The sequence below is a fragment of the Agelaius phoeniceus genome, chromosome 22 (genome assembly GCF_051311805.1).
Source record: "Agelaius phoeniceus isolate bAgePho1 chromosome 22, bAgePho1.hap1, whole genome shotgun sequence".
Classification (NCBI taxonomy): domain Eukaryota; kingdom Metazoa; phylum Chordata; class Aves; order Passeriformes; family Icteridae; genus Agelaius; species Agelaius phoeniceus.
In genome coordinates, this window is record NC_135286.1 from 6,214,495 (window position 1) to 6,233,066 (window position 18,572).

Consider the following 18,572-nt stretch of genomic DNA (forward strand, 5'->3'; position numbering starts at 1 on the left):
AAAGTCTGTGTCTGGAGTCAGGAGCAGCTGGGTGAGGTGCTGGTGAAACTTAATCCCGAGGGTGGGAGGAGGATGGGGACACAGAGCCATGAGGCAACTGGAGGTGCTTAACTCAAACCTGGAGGTGCTTAACTCAAACCTGGTAGCAGGGAATTGCAGCCTGCCCTGCAAGAGAAATGCTGGTAAGAAAGAATGCTGCATTTCACTGGAAGTGTTTAATTACTGCTGGGCTGCTGCCCTTGCAGGGGCAGTGCTGGGATCACTGAGAGTGGGCAGTGAAATTCCTGCAGCCCCTGGGGATCCTTGTAGGGGAACCTGGGCCATCAGAACCTGGAGAGGCAGGGACAGGGATAGGAGACAGCAGCCAGGGAGCTGGGCCAGGGCAGCTCAGGCTGGAGCTCAGGGCAAGGCTCTTCCCCCAGAGGGTGCTGGGCACTGCCCAGGGAATGGGCACGGCCCCGAGGCTGCCAGAGCTCCAGGGATGCCCAGGCTGGGCTTGCTGGGGTCCAGGAGCTGGATCAGTGATCCCTGTGGATATTCCAGCTCAGGATATTCCATGGTTCTGGGCCCATGTCCATGGTAAATGGTGCAGCTGGGCAGGTTCTGGAGAAGCCCCTGCAGAGGGACACAGTCCCAGTGGTGCTGAGACGGGGCCTGGACACTTTTGTACCTGGATTAAAGAAAACAACCACAAATCAAACAAAAATGAAGGAAAAAACCACTCCAAACTAAACCCCTGTGCCTCTGCTTTCCATGCTACTGATGTGCTGTGTTCCCATAAATTTATGATTTATTGGCCCCATAAATTGATGATTCATTGGCAGCTGGGGAGTCCTGGCATTGGCAGTAATGTTTGGGTTGGGTTTTTCAGTTTCTCCAGTGCTGGCTGCACTGAAGATGGGAATGGAGCCAGGATGGAAATGGGAACAGTGGGGCCGGGATGGAGATGGGAACAGTGGGGTCAGAATGGAAATGGGAACAGTGGGGCCAGGATGGAGATGGGAACAGTGTGGCCAGGATGGGAATGGGAACAGTGGGGCCAGGATGGAGATGGGAACAGTGGGGCCGGGATGGAAATGGGAACAGTGGGGCCGGGTTGGAAATGGGAACAGTGGGGCCGGGTTGGAGATGAGAATAGTGGGGTTGGGATGGAGATGGGAACAGTGGGGCCGGGATGGAGGTGAGAACTGTGGGGTCAGGATGGAAATGGGAACTGTGAGGTCAGGATGGAAATTGGAACAGTGGAGCCAGGATGGAAATGGGAACAGTGGGGCCGGGATGGAGATGGAAACAGTGGGGCCGGGATGGAGATGAGAACAGTGGGGTCGGGATTGAGATGAAAACAGTGGGGCCAGGATGGAGATGGGAACAGTGGGGCTGGGATTGAGATGGGAACAGTGGGACTGGGATGGAGATGGGAACAGTGGGGTCAGGATGGAAATGGGAACAGTGGGGTCGGGCTGGAGATGGGAACAGTGGAGCAAGGTTGGTGATGGTGCCACAGCTGCTCCCCTGGCACTTCAGGAAAGCTCAGAGCAGGGCTGGGAGCAGACCTGAGCAGGAGCACAAGGAATGGTCAGACATTCCCAATCCTGTGCTCCCTTTCCTGTTCTCTCCCCAGAGCTGTGAGCAGTGGGAGTCCCAGAGCAGGCAGGGAATGCCAGTTCCTTGCAGGGCAGTGCCAGGGATGTGCAGGGCAGGCACTGCTGGCACTGCTGGCAGGTGCTCCCCTCCCTGTGCAGGACTGGCACTGCTGGCAGGTGCTCCCCTCCCTGTGCAGGGCTGGCACTGCTGGCACCACTGCCAGGTGCTCCCCTCCCTGTGCAGGGCTGGCACTGCTGGCACTGCTGCCAGGTGCTCCCCTCCCTGTGCAGGGCTGGCACTGCTGCCAGGTGCTCCCCTCCCTGTGCAGGGCTGGCACTGCTGGCACCACTGCCAGGTGCTCCCCTCCCTGTGCAGGACTGGCACTGCTGGCACTGCTGGCACTGCTGCCAGGTGCTCCCCTCCCTGTGCAGGGCTGGCACTGCTGGCACTGCTGGCACTGCTGCCAGGTGCTCCCCTCCCTGTGCAGGACTGGCACTGCTGGCACTGCTGGCACTGCTGCCAGGTGCTCCCCTCCCTGTGCAGGGCTGGCACTGCTGGCACTGCTGCCAGGTGCTCCTCTCCCTGTGCAGGGCTGGCACTGCTGGCACCACTGCCAGGTGCTCCCCTCCCTGTGCAGGGCTGGCACTGCTGCCAGGTGCTCCCCTCCCTGTGCAGGGCTGGCATTGCTGGCACTGCTGCCAGGTGCTCCCCTCCCTGTGCAGGGCTGGCACCGCTGTCAGGTGCTCCCCTCCCTGTGCAGGGCTGGCACTGCTGGCACTGCTGGCACTGCTGCCAGGTGCTCCCCTCCCTGCCCGAGCTGGAAGGGGCTGATAACATCTGTGGTACAAAGCAGGACCTGTACACACCCATCAACACCGCTCTGCCTTCCCTGCCTGTTGCTGCAGACAAACCCAGCTCTGCACTGCACAGATGGCTGCTTTTATCTTAATATTTGCTTTGTCTAAGGGGGATCAGTTTTCTTAATTTGTCTAATTCATAATCCCATCTCAGTGGGATCTCTGTGCCCTGGCTGCTGGAAGAATTGCTTTTGTTGATGATGGGTAAGTCCTCCCCTCCTTCCTGCTCTGCCAAATTGAATATTGGCCTAACTGGTAAGTCCTTTGTAAGAGGGCTTAGCAGGATTATTTTCATACTGGATAGGGTCAATTTTAATAAAAACCAGGGAATGAATAAACCACTCTGATTTTAAACCACTGCTTGTTCTTTTGAAATTTCCAACCTGCACATCTGCATGAGAGTCATTTAAAATACGCTTTTTTTTTTCTTCCATTGCAACTGACAACTTTCCCTGAGGAAAAATTCATTGTCTTAGCAGCCTGTTGCATAATTGCAGCCGATTGCTGCTTGCTAATGCTCTGTGTTGATTGGAGCAGCACTTGACAGAACAAAGCCCCCTCCCCTGGTTAGCATCTGTTAATATTGGCTTTGGGGTTTCCCTGATATCTGTAAATAGCTCTGGAATCTCTGTGTGGGGTAAACTTCTCTCTTCTGTTTGTTTCTGCTGATGGTGCAGAGCTTCCAGTTGGAAACTTGGTGTTTCTGGTGGGGAGAGGTGAAACTGGAGGGGACAGGGCTGGGCTTTGTGCAGGAGCAGGGGGTGTGCAGGACACAGTGAGAATTCAGATGTTTTGTGAGCCTTGGGTGTGAGCCACTGCAGAATTCAGAAGGTGTTGGGGTGCAGTTCTGCAGGATTGTGCTGGTAAAGGTTTTCTCTTCCTTAGGAAAGGGGAGGAGGAGAGCAGGGCAGAGAGGGCAGGGCTGGATTAGCTGCGGGTCCCTCTCCAGCAGGAAATGCTGGTGCAGCCCCGGGTGTGCTGGAGCTGCTGCAGGGGTGGGAGAATCCCGGAGTGCTCTGGGTGGGGAGGGGGCTCAGAGCCCACCCAGTTCCACCCCAGGGCCACCTCCCACTGTGCCAGGTGCTCCAGCCTGGCCTTGGGCACTGCCAGGGCTCCAGGGGCAGCCCCAGCTGCTCTGGCAATTCCAGCCCAGCCCCTCCCAGCCTGCCAGGGAGGAATTTCTTCCCAAGTAGAAATAAAGGATGAGAGGGGTTTGGGCCCTGCAGGACAGGGCAGAGGCAGGAAAGAATGAGCAGAACAGAGAAATTTCCAACCTTAGCAATTCCATGATTTTCTTTTTAGGGATACAGGAGAGGGATTTCTACAAGGCCTGGAGGGCCAGGAGGCAGGGAATGGCTGCCAGTGGCAGAGGGCAGGGCTGGATGGGATCTTGGCAATTGGGAATTGTTCCCTGGCAGGGTGGGCAGGGGCTGGGCTGGAATTGCCAGAGCAGCTGTGGCTGCCCCTGGAGCCCTGGCAGTGCCCAAGGCCAGGCTGGGCATTGGGGCTGGCAGCACCTGGCACAGTGGGAGGTGGCCCTGCCATGGCACAGGTGGCACTGGGTGGGGTTTAAGATCCTTCCCACCCAAAGCATTCTGGGATTCCATGATTGGAGCTGTGGCTGCAGAACATTTTGTGTCCTGCTCTGTGAGGTGTTGTCAGGGGTATTGGGAAGTGTTTTAATTGCAGCTCAAATTCAGTTGAATCAGTTTGTGCTGCTTTCTGTTCAAAATTCCTCGCAATGCCATGAGCAGAGTTGTTATTTCTGCACTGTGGCAAGAGCAGGAATAAAAATAGCTGCATTTGAAGAGATATGGGAATGACAGAAGCTTAAAAGAATTTGCAAGACACCTGAGGTGTGTTGATGTTTATAAATACTGGAGAGCAGTGGCTTGGCTTGTCCCCCCCTCCTGGTGCAGATGGAGGAGCAGGTTCATCTGTGTTTGGGGCTGATGGCTGCTCATGGGAGCCTCCAGCCCTTCCATTTGGGGTTATTTTGGGATGGCAGGAAGGGGAGCATGGGGCAAGGTCCCTGTTTTTATCCTCAAGCAGCCTGCACCGTGCTGAGGGCGTGAGGAGAAATCCTGTCTGAAATCACTGCAGACTGATTGGTTTTGTAAACAAACAGCTCTTTGTTGAGCTGGGGAGGAAAGGGAGAGCACAACTTTGTGATTGTGCTTTAAACCAGCACGGGAGAGGTGTGAAATCAGTTCTTGCTGCTTCCTCTGCATCCAGCAGCTGATTTACTCCTCAGTTCAGTCTTAGATTTGCACTTCTGCTGCTGGAGTTATCAGCAGGAGTTGGTATCAGTCTGGATATTGAATTTGATATCAATCAGGGCATGGAATTTGATACCAAATCGAGATACTGAAGTGGTTATCAGGATATTTAATTTGCTATCAGTCAGGGTATTGAAACAGATAGCAATCAGGATTTATCACCACTCCTGATCCAGAGGAAAGATCCCCAGAGCTGATGATTCTTGTTTGTTCCATGGTAATTTCAGGCACATTCAGGTTCTTTTCATCTTCAGTGCCTTGAGTTTTATCCCAGCTTGAGGCAAGGCTCATTTCATGGTTAATTTGCTGTGAATGTGCTGCTGGGAATTCCATCCATCCCATCCACAGGATTTACTGGGATATTGTCCCCTGGTCACCTCAGGGCTGGGAATTCCCAGTGTGGAGGTGATCCCTGGTGAAGCTGTTCCCAAACCCCCTAAAGAACGGGAGGAAGGATTCAGGAGAGGGATTTTTACAAGGGATGGAGGGCCAGGAGGCAGGGAATGGCTGCCAGTGGCAGAGGGCAGGGCTGGATGGGATCTTGGCAATTGGGAATTGTTCCCTGGCAGGGTGGGCAGGGGCTGGGCTGGAATTGCCAGAGCAGCTGTTCTGTGTCCCCCTCCAGAGCCAGGACCCCTGGGCTATCCCAGCTCAGGGTGGCTCTGTCCCATTCCACACATGGCAGGTGCTGCCCTCCCTCCCATCAGTGTTCCCAAAGAACCCCTGCAGCCCCAGAGTCCCCAGCACGAGGAGAAATGGGGACTCCTGAGCTTTCCTATCCCTGATTTCCTGTCCCTCCAGCACAAGGAGAAATGGGAATTCCTGAGCTTTCCTGTCCCTCTGGCAAAGGAGAAATGGGAATTCCTGAGCTTTCCTGTCCCTCTGGCAGAAGGAGAAATGGGAATTCCTGAGCTTTCCTGTCCCTCCAGAAGCAGAAATGGGAATTCCTGAGCTTTCCTGTCCCTCCAGAAGGAGAAATGGGAATTCCTGAGCTTTCCTGTCCCTCTGGCAAAGGAGAAATGGAAGTTCCTGGGCTTTTCTCTCCCTGATTTCCTGTCCCTCCAGCAGCAGCTCCCATTGGCAGGCAGGAATTTATTCCCAGATGATCTCAGGAAAACTCACAATATTTCCCCCCTCTTTCTTTTCCTTGTGAGTGCAGAGAGGCTGGAGAGTGGCTGTGAGTGTCTGATGTGTGGGGGGCTCCTGGAGCTGGGAGGACAATCAGGAGTGGGGAGATGGAATTGTTCCCTCAGCTTTCACCTGGGAGATGTCAATATTTGATGATCTCAGTTCTGTGTAATGGTTGATAGCTGATAGAGGGGAGACGCTTATGGGGTTTATGTTTGCATTTTATACTTATTTTAATCATGCTTTGCTTTGTTCTGTTCTTTTTTTGTTGTTTATTTGTTTTTTGTTTTGTTTTGTTTTTGTTTTTTTTTAATTGCAGCAGCTGTTGCCGGGTAAAAAGTTTTGGGAATCTGATGATTCCAGCAAAGATGGACCAAAAGGGATATTTCTGGGAGATCAGTGGAGAGACAGTGCTTGGGGAACATCAGGTAGCTCAATTATTTCCTTAATTTAGTTGGGGTTGAATACAGAAATGTGCAATTTATTTACTCAAAGTCCATGGCCAGGCTGGATGACACAGCTTTGAAAAGATTTAAAAACCCATCTGGCTTATATAATAAAAATAAACAGAAAATCTCACTTTGCTTTGTGATAAAATTAGGATATCCATGGATGTCAGAACATTGTCTAATGTGAATATGTGTAAATTCATGTCTATCTGCTTAAAAACCTTAAATTACCCTTAAAATTTGAATTTCTGATGTGTTTTCTGCCTTGGGATGGATCAGCTGAAAGTTTGAACAAAGGTCTTGGACAACAAGATGAATAAAAAAAATCCCTTCATTTTAAAATACTAAATCAACCAAACAAAACCCATCATTCAGTTAAAAAAAATCAAAATGATGTTTTGAATTAGTGTTGAGTTAAATCTGCCAAAGATTTTCTTCTTGCATCAGAGACTGTCCCTGATTTTGGACTTGATGGGAGAATATTTAGGAAAATAAACAACCTGCAAGTGCTGGGTTTGAAATGCTGATCTTTGATTTGTTCTGTCCATGGGTTTTGTGTCATGAATCTGCTCCTGAAACTCAGCTGGGGTCTGGTGCAGCTCCCAAAACCTGCAGCTCCCAGGAAATGGCATTTACAGCTCCCAGGAAATGGCATTTGCAGCTCCCAGGAAATGACATTTACAGCTCCCAGGAAATGACATTTACAGCTCCCAGGAAATGGCATTTACAGCTCCCAGGAAATGGCATTTACAGCTCCCAGGAAATGGCATTTACAGCTCCCAGGAAATGACATTTACAGCTCCCAGGAAATGGCATTTACAGCTCCCAGGAAATGGCATTTGCAGCTCCCAGGAAAGGGCATTTGCAGCTCCCAGGAAATGGCATTTACCTCACTGTTGTGTGGGGTTTTCCCTGATGAAAATACCCATTTTTAAATTAGTACTAAGACTTTGTTTTATTATTTCCACTGGAAAATGGCCATGAAAAGGGGACAGAGCTTCTCCAATGTGCCTGCCTGGGTCAGTCTGGGCACTGGGGCATTCTGGGTGCTGCTGCCTGTCCCACCCTTGGGAGCACCTTGTATCTGCCTTAATCCAGCTGGAGCTGAGGGGGATTGGGGCTGAGCCAGGCTTTGGGACCAGCTGAGCTTGGGATTTTCTCCCCCAGGCCCTTCTCATCCCTCCCTGTGCTGGTTCCCATTCATCCCACAGCTCTTCACTCCCTGCCTGTTGCCAGGAACAGAGAATTCCTTTCCCTTTTTCCCTTTTTTCCCCCTTCCCCCCTGCCTTTTCCCCCCCTTTCCCCCCCCTTTCCCCCCCTTTTCCCCCCTTTTTCCCCCCTTTCCCCTCCTTTTCCCCCCTTCCCCCCCTTCTCCCCCCCTTCCCCCCCTTTCCCCCCCTTTTCCCCCCCTTCCCCCCCTTTTCCCCCCTTTTTCCCCCCCTTTCTCCCCTTTCCCCTCCTTTTCCCCCTTTTTCCCCCCCTTTCCCCCCCCTTTCCCCCCTTTCCCCCCTTTCCCCCCCTTTTCCCCCCCTTTTTCCTCTTTTTCCCCTTTTCCCCCCTTTTCCCCCCCCCTTTTCCCCCCCTTTTCCCCCCTTCCCCCCTTTCCCCCCCTTTTCCCCCCTTTTCCCCCCTTTTTCCCCCCTTTTTCCCCCCTTTCCCCTCCTTTTCCCCCCTTCCCCCCTTCTCCCCCCCTTCCCCCCCCTTTCCCCCCCTTTCCCCCCCTTCCCCCCCTTTTCCCCCCTTTTTCTCCCCCTTTCTCCCCTTTCCCCTCCTTTTCCCCCTTTTTTCCCCCCCTTTCCCCCCCCTTTCCCCCTTTTCCCCCCTTTCCCCCCCTTTTCCCCCCCTTTTTCCTCTTTTTCCCCTTTTCCCCCCTTTTCTCCCCTTTTCCCCCCTTTTTCCCCCTTTTCCCCCTTTCCCCCCCTTTTTCCTCCCTTTCCCCCCCTTTCCCCCCCCCTTTTCCCCCCCTTTTCCCCCCTTCCCCCCTTTCCCCCCCTTTTTCCTCCCTTTTTCCCCCCCTCCCCCCCCCCCCTTTCTCCCCCCTTCCCCCCCCCCCCCCTTTTCCCCTTTTTTTCCCCCCTTTCCCCTCCCCTTTTGAGGTCTCTCCCCTCCCCAGGCAGGGATTTTTGCAGAGCCCAGCAGGATTTGGAGCCCCCCAGTCTGCCCTGCTTGGACCTCAAAGCCTCAGGGATGGCAAAGGGCTGGGGTGGTGCAGGACAGGGGGATGAGGAAGGAGAAATGAACTCCTCAGGAACCTTTCCTTGAGAAAAGAGCAGCCAAAAAAATCTCTGATCCTGACATGGTGGAGCAGCAGGATCATGTTTTAAATGACAAGCCAAAACTTGTTTTCACTGTGCTAATGCAAGAATTGTACTAAAACTAAAAACTAAACCTTTGGGTTTTTAATTGCAACCTTTAATTCGTCTTACATTTCTGACATTTTATGAGTTCAGATTTTACACCTAGCTCTCACTTGCAGGTTTACATGTTGTAGTATTTAAAAAATGAGAAAGCCATCCTGGTTTAACGAATGGACATCAGCAGAATCACAAAGTTGGCACTTCTGAGTGCAAATAAGCCCCTGGGGAGTACATATTGAATGATTTAATTTGCCTCCTTTGAATGGTTGGATGTGCTTGTGAGAGTTTCCCATGTTTTGTTCCAGATCACTCTGTTTCCCAGCCAATTATGGTGCAGAGAAGACCTGGGCAGGGCTTCCATGTGAACAGTGAAGTGAACTCAGTGCTGTCCCCACGCTCTGAGAGCGGAGGGCTGGGGGTGAGCATGGTGGAGTATGTGCTGAGCTCATCTCCTGGAGACTCCTGCCTAAGGAAAGGAGCATTTGTAAGTGCCTCATTGCCTCATCTCTGTTCTTTCCTCCCTTTGCTGCTTGGTTTGCTTGGCTGTGAATCATTTCTAGGGCAGAGGTTTCTCTCTTTGCTCTCAGTTCAGCTCTTCTCTCAAACAGGGCAGGTTTAGTCTTTGCCTTGGGGGTGTGGGGTGGGAGATGGGAAGGTGCTGGCATTCCCTGGATCCTTGGAAAAGCCCCCCAGCAGAAATAGCCCATCCAAGCTAATCCTTGGAAAAGGTCCCACAACCTGCCCTGGGCCTGTGGCTGCCTTGGTGTGTGATGGTGCCACAGGGGTCTGAGGATGAGGGAAGAGACGAGGATCTGACTCCATGTTTCAGAAGGCTGATTTATTATTTTATTGTATATATTATATTAAAATTAGACTAAAATAATAAAAGCAAAGGTTTGATCAGAAGGCTGGCTAAGAATAGAAAAAGAAAGAATGATAACAAAAGTTTGTGTCTTGGACAGAGAGTCCGAGCCAGCTGGGCTGTGATTGGCCATTAATTGGAAACAACCACATGAGCCCAATCCCAGATGCACCTGTTGCATTCCACAGCAGCAGATAACCATTGGTTACATTTTGTTCCTGAGGCCTCTCAGCTTCTCAGGAGGAAAAATCCTAAAAAAAGGGTTTTTCAGAAAATATCACAGCTACATTGGTGCTGATCCCAAAAATGGAATTCCAGCTCCAAACCCTTTACCTGGTGCTAATGTCATGGCATAATGCTCATCCTTGTCCTGGAGGTTTTCCTCATGCTGTTTTTTGGGATAAACCCCCCTAACAAATAGATTGGTGTCAGGCACCTTCCCTGGAGCTCCTGCTTGTGGCTGGATGTGTTTCCCAGCTGGGGTTGCTGGGCAGGCTGGGGAATGGCACCCCCCTTTTGTGGGGTGGGGAAGGGGCACAGCCTCCAGTTCATGGATGTGGGGAGAGCTGGCACCAAACCCAGCCTGGAGTGGGGAAAGGGCTCCAGAAATGGGGGAGAGCCTCCTTTGGCTGCTGTCCTCTGCAGCTGCCCTCAGCCTGCTGGGGTTGCTGGCCCTCACTGGGGCTGCCCAGGGAGCTGGGAGAGCCCTGGGGCAGAGCAAGGAGGATTTTTGGGGAGAGCCCTGGGGCAGAGCAAGGAGGATTTTTGGGGAGAGCCCTGGGGCAGAGCAAGGAGGATTTTTGGGGAGAGCCCTGGGGCAGAGCAAGGAGGATTTTTGGGATGTGAGCCCTGGGGCAGAGCAAGGAGGATTTTTGGGATGTGAGCATTCAGAGCAAGGAGCCAGTTTATCCCAGCTGGGGCCAGGGAGGGGTGTCACCACAATCAGAGTGACAGTGGTGACACAGCTGTCACTGCTGAGCACCCTCTTGTTTGGGGTTGGATTTACAGGTGGCATTTCCAAGGAATATTAAGGAAACACAATTTGTTTTCTTTCAGAAGCAACAGCAAAAGATTTTTGCTTTTAGAACAATTTCTTTTTCTCTAAATATGAGGGAAAATCTCTCCCTCCAATCAGAGAGAATGGGAAAAGGGTTCAGTGGATAGAGGCAGAAATGCTGTGTGCAGATCACTTCTCCCTCCAGTCAAGTGGAAGGCAGGCTTTGGATGTCTGTCCCCGTGGCAGCACCAAAGCTGCCTCTGATAAATATGTTTATATGCCCTGTGCTGGTTTTTATCATAAATTATGTTGTTTTTCCTCTCCCTTTTGTTGTTCAAAACACTGCCCCAGGCATCATCACCCTTTATTCTCCTCCCAAGTGCAATAAAATGCAGACACGCTGCAGATGTAACAGCACTCATGGAATGCTCAACAGAACAGAAATCCTTTTTTTCCCTCTTTTTTTTTCCCCTTTTCTCCCAAAGAAATGTGCTTCAGGATCACAGGGGCTAATGATTGAGGCAGTGATTTATTTGAGTGTTTCTGAATGAGCTGTGCTTTGGAATTCACTGTTGATGCCTCCAAAACTGAGGTGATTTTCAAACACTTGTCCAGTCAAGAGCTGTGTCTGACACTGAGCCAGGCTCTTCAGAGAGGCACTAATTCACTTTATGCCCCTGCAGCATTTGCTGGTGTTGATTTTGAAGTGCTTAAGTCCCATCTAGAAAGAGAACTCCTTAAAATTATTTTGGGATGGGATTTTTAGAGCCTATAAAAGCAAACCTTGAGTTACTAAATGAAGAAACCTGAAGAGATGAAGCAGCTCTTGGAAGAGTGAGAGCTAATTCCCTTATTTCTTTGATTATTATTGAATATTTTGCATTTTTAACGATTTTTTTGGGTAGGAATTAATGTTTACAAGTGACTTCTTTTATGGTGACACGTGTCTTTGATTTGTTACCATCTTGGGGTAACAGGAAAATTGATCTGAAAACTCAGCTTATGAAAACAATGTCTCTTTTGCCCAGGGGCCAAGGGATGCAGAGAGTGATGAGAATGACAAAGGGGATAAGAAAAGCAAGGGCACGTTTGATGGAGATAAACTGGGAGATCTGAAGGAGGAGGGGGATGTGATGGATAAATCCAATGGTTTGCCTGTCCAGAACGGGATCGACGCCGACGTCAAAGACTTCAGGTGCGTGCATGGGTGCTCAGTAATTCATCAATAAATAACAATCACTGCTGGGGTCTAAACTCAGCCCTGCAGGCTCCACGGGGGGAGAATGGGAAGGGGAAAAGTGAAAATTCAGACATTTAAATGGGGAAAGGAAAAACTGGGCCTGGAAGTGAAGCTAAGGCAGGAATTGATGGGGCACATCCCAGAGGAGGTGTCAGGGCCCCATTCCCAGGGAAGCTGGGCCCTGTGGGGGTCACTGCAGCATCTCCTTGCCCAGGAGAGGCTGAGGGAGCTGGGGCTGCTCAGCCTTGAGGGGAGCCCTGAGCCCTGGATATCACCGAGTGTCCCTGTGTGTCCCTTTCTGTGTGTCCCTGTCTGTGTGTCCCTGTGTGTCCCTGTCTGTCTGTCCCTGTGTGTCTGTCCCTGTGTGTCCCTGTCTGTGTGTCCCTGTCTGTGTGTCCCTGTGTGTCCCTGTCTGTCTGTCCCTGTGTGTCCCTGTGTGTCCCTGTCTGTCCCTGTGTGTCCCTGTCTGTGTGTCCCTGTCTGTCTGTCCCTGTGTGTCCCTGTCTGTCTGTCCCTGTGTGTCCCTGTGTGTCCCTGTCTGTCCCTGTGTGTCCCTGTCTGTGTGTCCCTGTCTGTCTGTCCCTGTGTGTCCCTGTCTGTCTGTCCCTGTGTGTCCCTGTCTGTGTGTCCCTGTGTGTCCCTGTGTGTCCCCGTCTGTGTGTTCCTGTGTGTCCCTGTCTGTCTGTTCCTGTGTGTCCCTGTGTGTTCCTGTGTATCCCTGTCTGTCTGTCCCTGTGTGTCCCTGTGTGTCCCTGTCTGTCTGTCCCTGTGTGTCCCTGTGTGTCCCTGTGTGTCCCTGTCTGTCTGTCCCTGTGTGTCCCCGTCTGTGCGTCCCTGTCTGTCCCTGTCTGTCTGTCCCTGTCTGTCTGTCCCTGTGTGTCCCTGTCTGTCCCTGTGTGTCCCTGTCTGTCCCTGTGTGTCCCTGTCTGTCTGTCCCTGTCTGTCCCTGTGTGCAGGGCTCAGAGCAGCCCCAGGCTCTGCTCCAGGCCCAGCCATGGCCCCAGAGCCACGGGCAGGGCCTGAGCGCAGGAGCTGCCCCTGCCCAGGAGGCAGAGCTGCTGCCCTGGGCAGTGCCAGCCCTGAGCAGAGCCCAGACAGGGGCTGGAGTCTCCTGCCTGGGACATTCCAGAGCCACAGGGACACTCTGCTGTGCCCTGAGCTCTGGGATGGCCCTGCTGGAGCAGTGACCCCATAGGGTCCTCCCAGCCTGACCCACTCTGGGGTTCTGTGACAGGGACTGGTGAAGACCAAACACATCCCTCAAACACCCTCCCCTTCCCTGTTCCCTCAGCTCTGGCTGCTGGGTGGGCTGGGATATCACAGAATCCCAGAGTGGGTTGGGTTGGAAGGGGTCTTAAATCCCCTCCAGGGCCACCTCCCACTGTGCCAGGTGCTCCCAGCCTGGCCTTGGGCACTGCCAGGGCTCCAGGGGCAGCCACAGCTGCTCTGGGCACCCTGGCAGAGCCCAAACCTCTCCAACCAGGCCTTGCCAGGCTCCAAACCCCTGTGGCAAATGGCACTGGGGGCACCTGGAACCATGCAGGAAATCATTCTTTCCTTTCCTTTCTCCATTTGCTGCAATGGTTTTTGGGGCTGGTTTCCATCCTGGATTGAGGAATGGGAATGCCAGAGTGGTTTGGGTGGGAAGGGATCTTCAATGCCAGCTCATTGCAGCCCAGGGCCACCTCCCACTGTGCCAGGTGCTGCCAGCCCCAATGTCCAGCCTGGCCTTGGGCACTGCCAGGGCTCCAGGGGCAGCCCCAGCTGCTCTGGCAATTCCAGCCCAGCCCCTCCCCACCCTCAGTGTGAGAAACTCCTTCCTTTATCTGTTGCAGATGATTTGATAAATGAATGATAAAATCTCTTTTATAAAACCCTTTGGATCAGTTGGGATCAGCTGTCCCAGCTGTGTCCCCTCCCTGTGTGCCCCAGCCCCTCCCTGGTGGGGTGAGGAGCAGAGCAGCCCCTGGCTCTGGGCATCCCTGTGCTGCTGTTTGAGGGTCCCCAGGATGAGGGAAGAGATGAAAATCTTAACTCTGTGATTCAGAAGGCTGATTTATTATTTTATGGTATTATATTAAAAGAAAATGATATACTAAAACTGTACTAGAGAAAGAGAAAGGAGACATCAGAAAGCTGGAAAGGAAGGAATTATAAAATCTTGTGACTGACCAGAGAGTCTGACACAGCTCACCATGATTGATTATCAAGTAGAAACAATTCACATGGACCAATCAAAGGTGCACCTGTTGGTAAACCAGCTCCAGACCACATCCCACAGATAATTACTGTTTACATTCCTTTTCTGAGGCTTCTCAGGAGAAAAACCCTAGAAAAGATGTTCATGAGATGTGTCAGTGGCACATCCCTGTGCAATCAGCCCATGCACTCCATGGCTTTGGGAAGGTTTTTCCATCCTGTGGAGTCCCCAGGATGTTCTGAATGTCCTCAGGGGGAGAGGGTGGGAACACCTGAGAGCTCAGGGCTGGGTGTGATCCCAGTGATTTTCACACCCATTTTTAATCCCTCTGTGTGGGATTCCCATGGAAGCCCCCATGGGAAGTGTTGGCTCTGCTGCTGTCCTGTCCTGTCCCCACCACAGCTGGGGTTTGGGTTTGTTCCTTGCACCTCTGCAGGCCTGAAAACCTGAAATTGTGGCCCTTGATGCCATTGATACATTTGTGTTCCTTGCTCATTTCTGGATCTCTTGTGGTTCCTCATGGCCTGTAGGAAAACTGGAGAAGCCAAAGAAATGGTAAAATAAAATATAGAATCCAAACAAAGTGCTGGGAAATGCCCATTCCTGGCTCTTCCATGGATATGAAGCATTGCCATGAAGTCCAGTCCCATTTTGGGTGGTCAGGAGCCCATGGCAGCTGCTTGGAGTGGTGTAAAGTGAGGTTTGGTGCCAGAGCTCCACACAGTTAAAAATCACCAAATACTCCATTAAATATGAGTATCTGGGGAGATTGTGGCTTGTTCTCTCTGGCTCTCCCCTGAGGAGAAAACAGAAACTGAACTTTTTACATTTTTACTGTAACAGGTGTTTGAGGCTGGCACTGGGGTTTGTGGGTTATTTTTGTTTGTTTTTAAAATCCCTCAATTTCTTTGTAGAATTAACTCAGGGAGCTATTTCAGCCCATGTTTTTTCCTTATCCCCTCTTTATTACACCACCTGCAGGCCCTTCTGGTGGCTCTGATGCTGGGCTGGAGCATTCCTGCTTTTATATTTTTTAAATACATCAACTTCTGTGTAGAATTAACTTAGGGAACCGTTTCAGGACATCTCTTTATTTTTTTTTCTTGTCTTCTACAACACTTGTGTAACTTCAGGGAGTTCTGCTGGGGCTGGGGGTGTATTGCTGCTGTGATGCTGGGCTGGAGCAGTCCTGCTTTTATTTTTGTTTATTTTTTTAAATACATCCATTTCTCTGTAGAATTCACTCAGGGAATTATTTCAGATCATCTTTTTTATTTTTTCCCCTCTTTACTCCAACACCTCCAAGCAGTTCTGGTGTGTTTAGGGATGTGATGTTGGGATGGAGCATTCCTGGCTTTATTTTTTGAAATACACCAATTTCTCAGTAGAATTAACTATTTCAGACCATCTCTATTTTTACTCCTCTCTTCTACAACCCTTCCAAGGAGTTCTGGTAGGTCTGGGGGTGTCATGGAGCATTCCTGGTTTTAATTTTTATTTTTTTAAATACAGCAATTCTCCATAGAATTAATTTGGAGAACTATTTCAGATCATTTCTTTATTTTTCCCTCCTGCATTCCACTACCTCTGGGCAGTTCTGGAGGGTTTGGGGATGTGATGGAGCATACCTGGTTTTAGTTTTTATTTTATTTAATACATCAATTCTCCATAGAATTAATTTGGAGAACTATTTCAGATCATTTATTTAATTTCCATCCTGTAACTCCAGCACCTCTGGGCAGTTCTGGTGGGTCTGTGGATGTGATGGAGCATTCCTGCATTTATTTATTTCTTTAATACAGCAATTCTTCATGAAATTAATTTGGTGAGCTGTTTCAGACCATGACTTTATTTTTCCCTCCTATACTCCAGCAACTCTGGGCAGTTCTGGAGGGTTTGGGGATGTGATGGAGCATTCCTGGTTTTAGTTTTTATTTTATTTAAATACATCAGTTTCTCTATAGAATTAACTTGGTGAACTGTTTCAGACCATGTCTTTATTTTTCTCTCCTGTACTCCAGCACTTGCTGCAGGGTGGGATTCTGGGCTGGAGCTCTCCTCCCTGTTTCCCTGCAGGAGCATCCCCCAGGAAGGGCTGGAGCTCTCCTGCCCTGTTTCCCTGCAGGAATATCCCCCAGGAAGGGCTGGAGCTCTCCTGCCCTGTTTCCCTGCAGGAATATCCCCCCAGCAGGGGCTGGAGCTCTCCTGCCCTGTTTCCCTACAGGAATATCCCTAGGAAGGGCTGGAGCTCTCCTCCCTGTTTCCCTTCAGGAATATCCCTAGGAAGGGCTGGAGCTCTCCTCCCTGTTTCCCTGCAGGAATATCCCTAGGAAGGGCTGGAGCTCTCCTGCCCTGTTTCCCTACAGGAATATCCCTAGGAAGGGCTGGAGCTCTCCTGCCCTGTTTCCCTGCAGGAGCATCCCCCAGGAAGGGCTGGAGCTCTCCTCCCTGTTTCCCTTCAGGAATATCCCTAGGAAGGGCTGGAGGTCTCCTCCCTGTTTCCCTGACCCATTTTCCCCCACAGCCGCACGCCCGGGAACTGCCAGAACTCGGCGAGTGAGGTGGATCTGCTGGGCCCCAACCAGAACGGCTCTGAAGGCCTGGCCCAGCTGGCCAGCACCAACGGGGCCAAGCCTGTGGAGGATTTCTCCAACATGGAGTCCCAGAGCGTGCCCCTGGATGCCATGGAGCACGTGGGCATGGAGCCGCTGCAGTTCGACTACTCCGGCACGCAGGTCCCCGTGGACTCGGCCGCGGCCACCGTGGGGCTCTTTGACTACAACTCCCAGCAGCAGGTACAGAGCTGAGCCCTGACACTGATCCCTGAGCCCTGATCCTCATCCTGAGCTCTGATCCATGGTCCTGATCCCTGATCCTGATCCCAATCTGTGAGCCCTAATTCCTGAGCCCTGATCCTGAGCCCTATTCTTGATCCTGATCCCTGAGCCCTTAGCCATGAGCCTGAGCCCTGGTCCCTGATCTCTGACCCCTGATCCTGATCTCTGAGCCCTCATCCTTTAGCCCTTAGCCCTGATCCTCATCCCTGATCCCTGATCCTGATCCTTTAGCCCCAATCCCTGATCCCTGATGATCCCTGATCTCTGATCCTGATCTCTGATCCTGAGCCCTGATCCTGAGCCCTATTCCTGATCCTGATCCATGAGCCCTTAGCCATGAGCCTGAGCCATGATCCCTGACCCCTGATCTCTGACTCCTCATCCTTTAGCCCTTAGCCCTGATCCTCAGCCCTGATCCCTGTTCCTGATCCTTTAGCCCCAATCCCTGATCTCTGAGCCCCAATCCCTGATCTCTGAGCCCTGATCCCAATCCGTGATCCCTGATCCAGCCCTGTGGCTGCACTGTGCTTGCTGTGGGGTGGGATGAGCTCAGGATCCTGTCCTGGGAGAAGGGATGGAGGAAGGTTGGAGATGTTGTCATTGTCTTTGTGCTGTGTGTGTCCTCCCAGGGAACTGAGCAGATCAGCCTTCCATGGCAGCTGGAATAATGAGAATTCCCCCAGCAGTTCCCACAGCACTGCCCTCTCTGGTGGTCCTGGCTGTCTGAGGAGCTGGCATTGAAAAAGAGCTTTAAAGTAGCAAAAATTGCTAAAAAAAAAACCCCAAACACCCACCCTGGAGCTCAGGAAGTGACTGAGAGCCAACAGCTGCTCAGCCCAGGTGTGAGCCCTGCACTGGGCTTTGCTGAGCCCCATGCTGGGTTTTATTAAGCCTCAAATTGGGCCCTTCTGGTCCCTACATTGGGCCCTGCTGAGCCCCACATTGGGCTTGGCTGAGCCCAGGTGTGAGCCCTGCTGAGCCTCACATTGTGCTTTAGTGAGCCCCACACTCAGCTTTGCTCAGCCAGAGCAGCCTGAGGCAATTACAAGTTCAAACTTTCTTCTACCTGAGCCTGGTTTAAACCCTAAGGGCAGAGTCCACTACTACAAACCTTTATCTGAGCCTGGCTTAGGTTTGTTTGACCTTTCTCCCACACAAGCCCAGACTCCCTTGGCTCCTGCTGAATGCTGGGCCTGGCTCCAGCAATCGACTCTGCTCTGCTCCTGTTCCTGCTCGTTTGGGTAATGATTGGAAACTTTATTGCTCTCCCTTTGCAAGTCTGATATCCCTCAGAGTGGAAGGGAATCCTTTGTTGGAGCTGATTGCAGGGATATATAACTCTCCCTGGCTTCCCTGAAATATCTGATTTTTTTTAGCAGAAGAGCCTCTGGCACTCTGGAGTGAGGGAAAGCATTGCCAAGTTTGTGCTGAGTTATCACAGCCTTAAAAGCAATGTAAATATCTGGGTAGGAGCTCAATTGGCTGCTCTGTTCTACAGCATCTTTGGGAGGTTAATGATGGAAAATTTAATGATTAAACTAAATAGCTGCTGTAGAGTTCAAAAAGAAAAAAAAACAACAGATAGTTCCAAGTCTTTGTCTTGCTCTGGTGTAAGGCCTGGGATGCCAGAATTACTTCTAAACCAGGAAAGTTGGGTGTTTTTTTAAAGCATGAGGGCTCCACAAGTGAGCTGCTTCTGGAGAAGCATTAGAGATGGGACTGCAACAGCACGGGTGGGAAGCCTGGAATTTGCATTTTGTCAGGGTTTTCTATTTAAGTGAA

General features: G+C 51.4%; 1 protein-coding gene across 7 annotated transcripts in view; it reads left to right on the top strand.

Moving 5' to 3' along the window:
- PUM1 (pumilio RNA binding family member 1) overlaps positions 1 to 18,572 on the top strand; it is a 95,520-nt gene that overhangs the window by 25,081 nt on the left and 51,867 nt on the right. For 5 of the 7 annotated variants that reach the window (XM_054648096.2, XM_054648098.2, XM_054648097.2 and 2 more), the window contains exons 4-7: positions 6,168 to 6,276; positions 8,960 to 9,138; positions 11,542 to 11,708; positions 16,478 to 16,748. In XM_054648096.2, the coding sequence (XP_054504071.1) occupies positions 6,168 to 6,276; positions 8,960 to 9,138; positions 11,542 to 11,708; positions 16,478 to 16,748 (726 nt within the window). The remainder of the gene's footprint in view (positions 1 to 6,167; positions 6,277 to 8,959; positions 9,139 to 11,541; positions 11,709 to 16,477; positions 16,749 to 18,572) is intronic. The other 2 variants (XM_054648103.2, XM_054648101.2) reach the window with 1 other exon arrangement.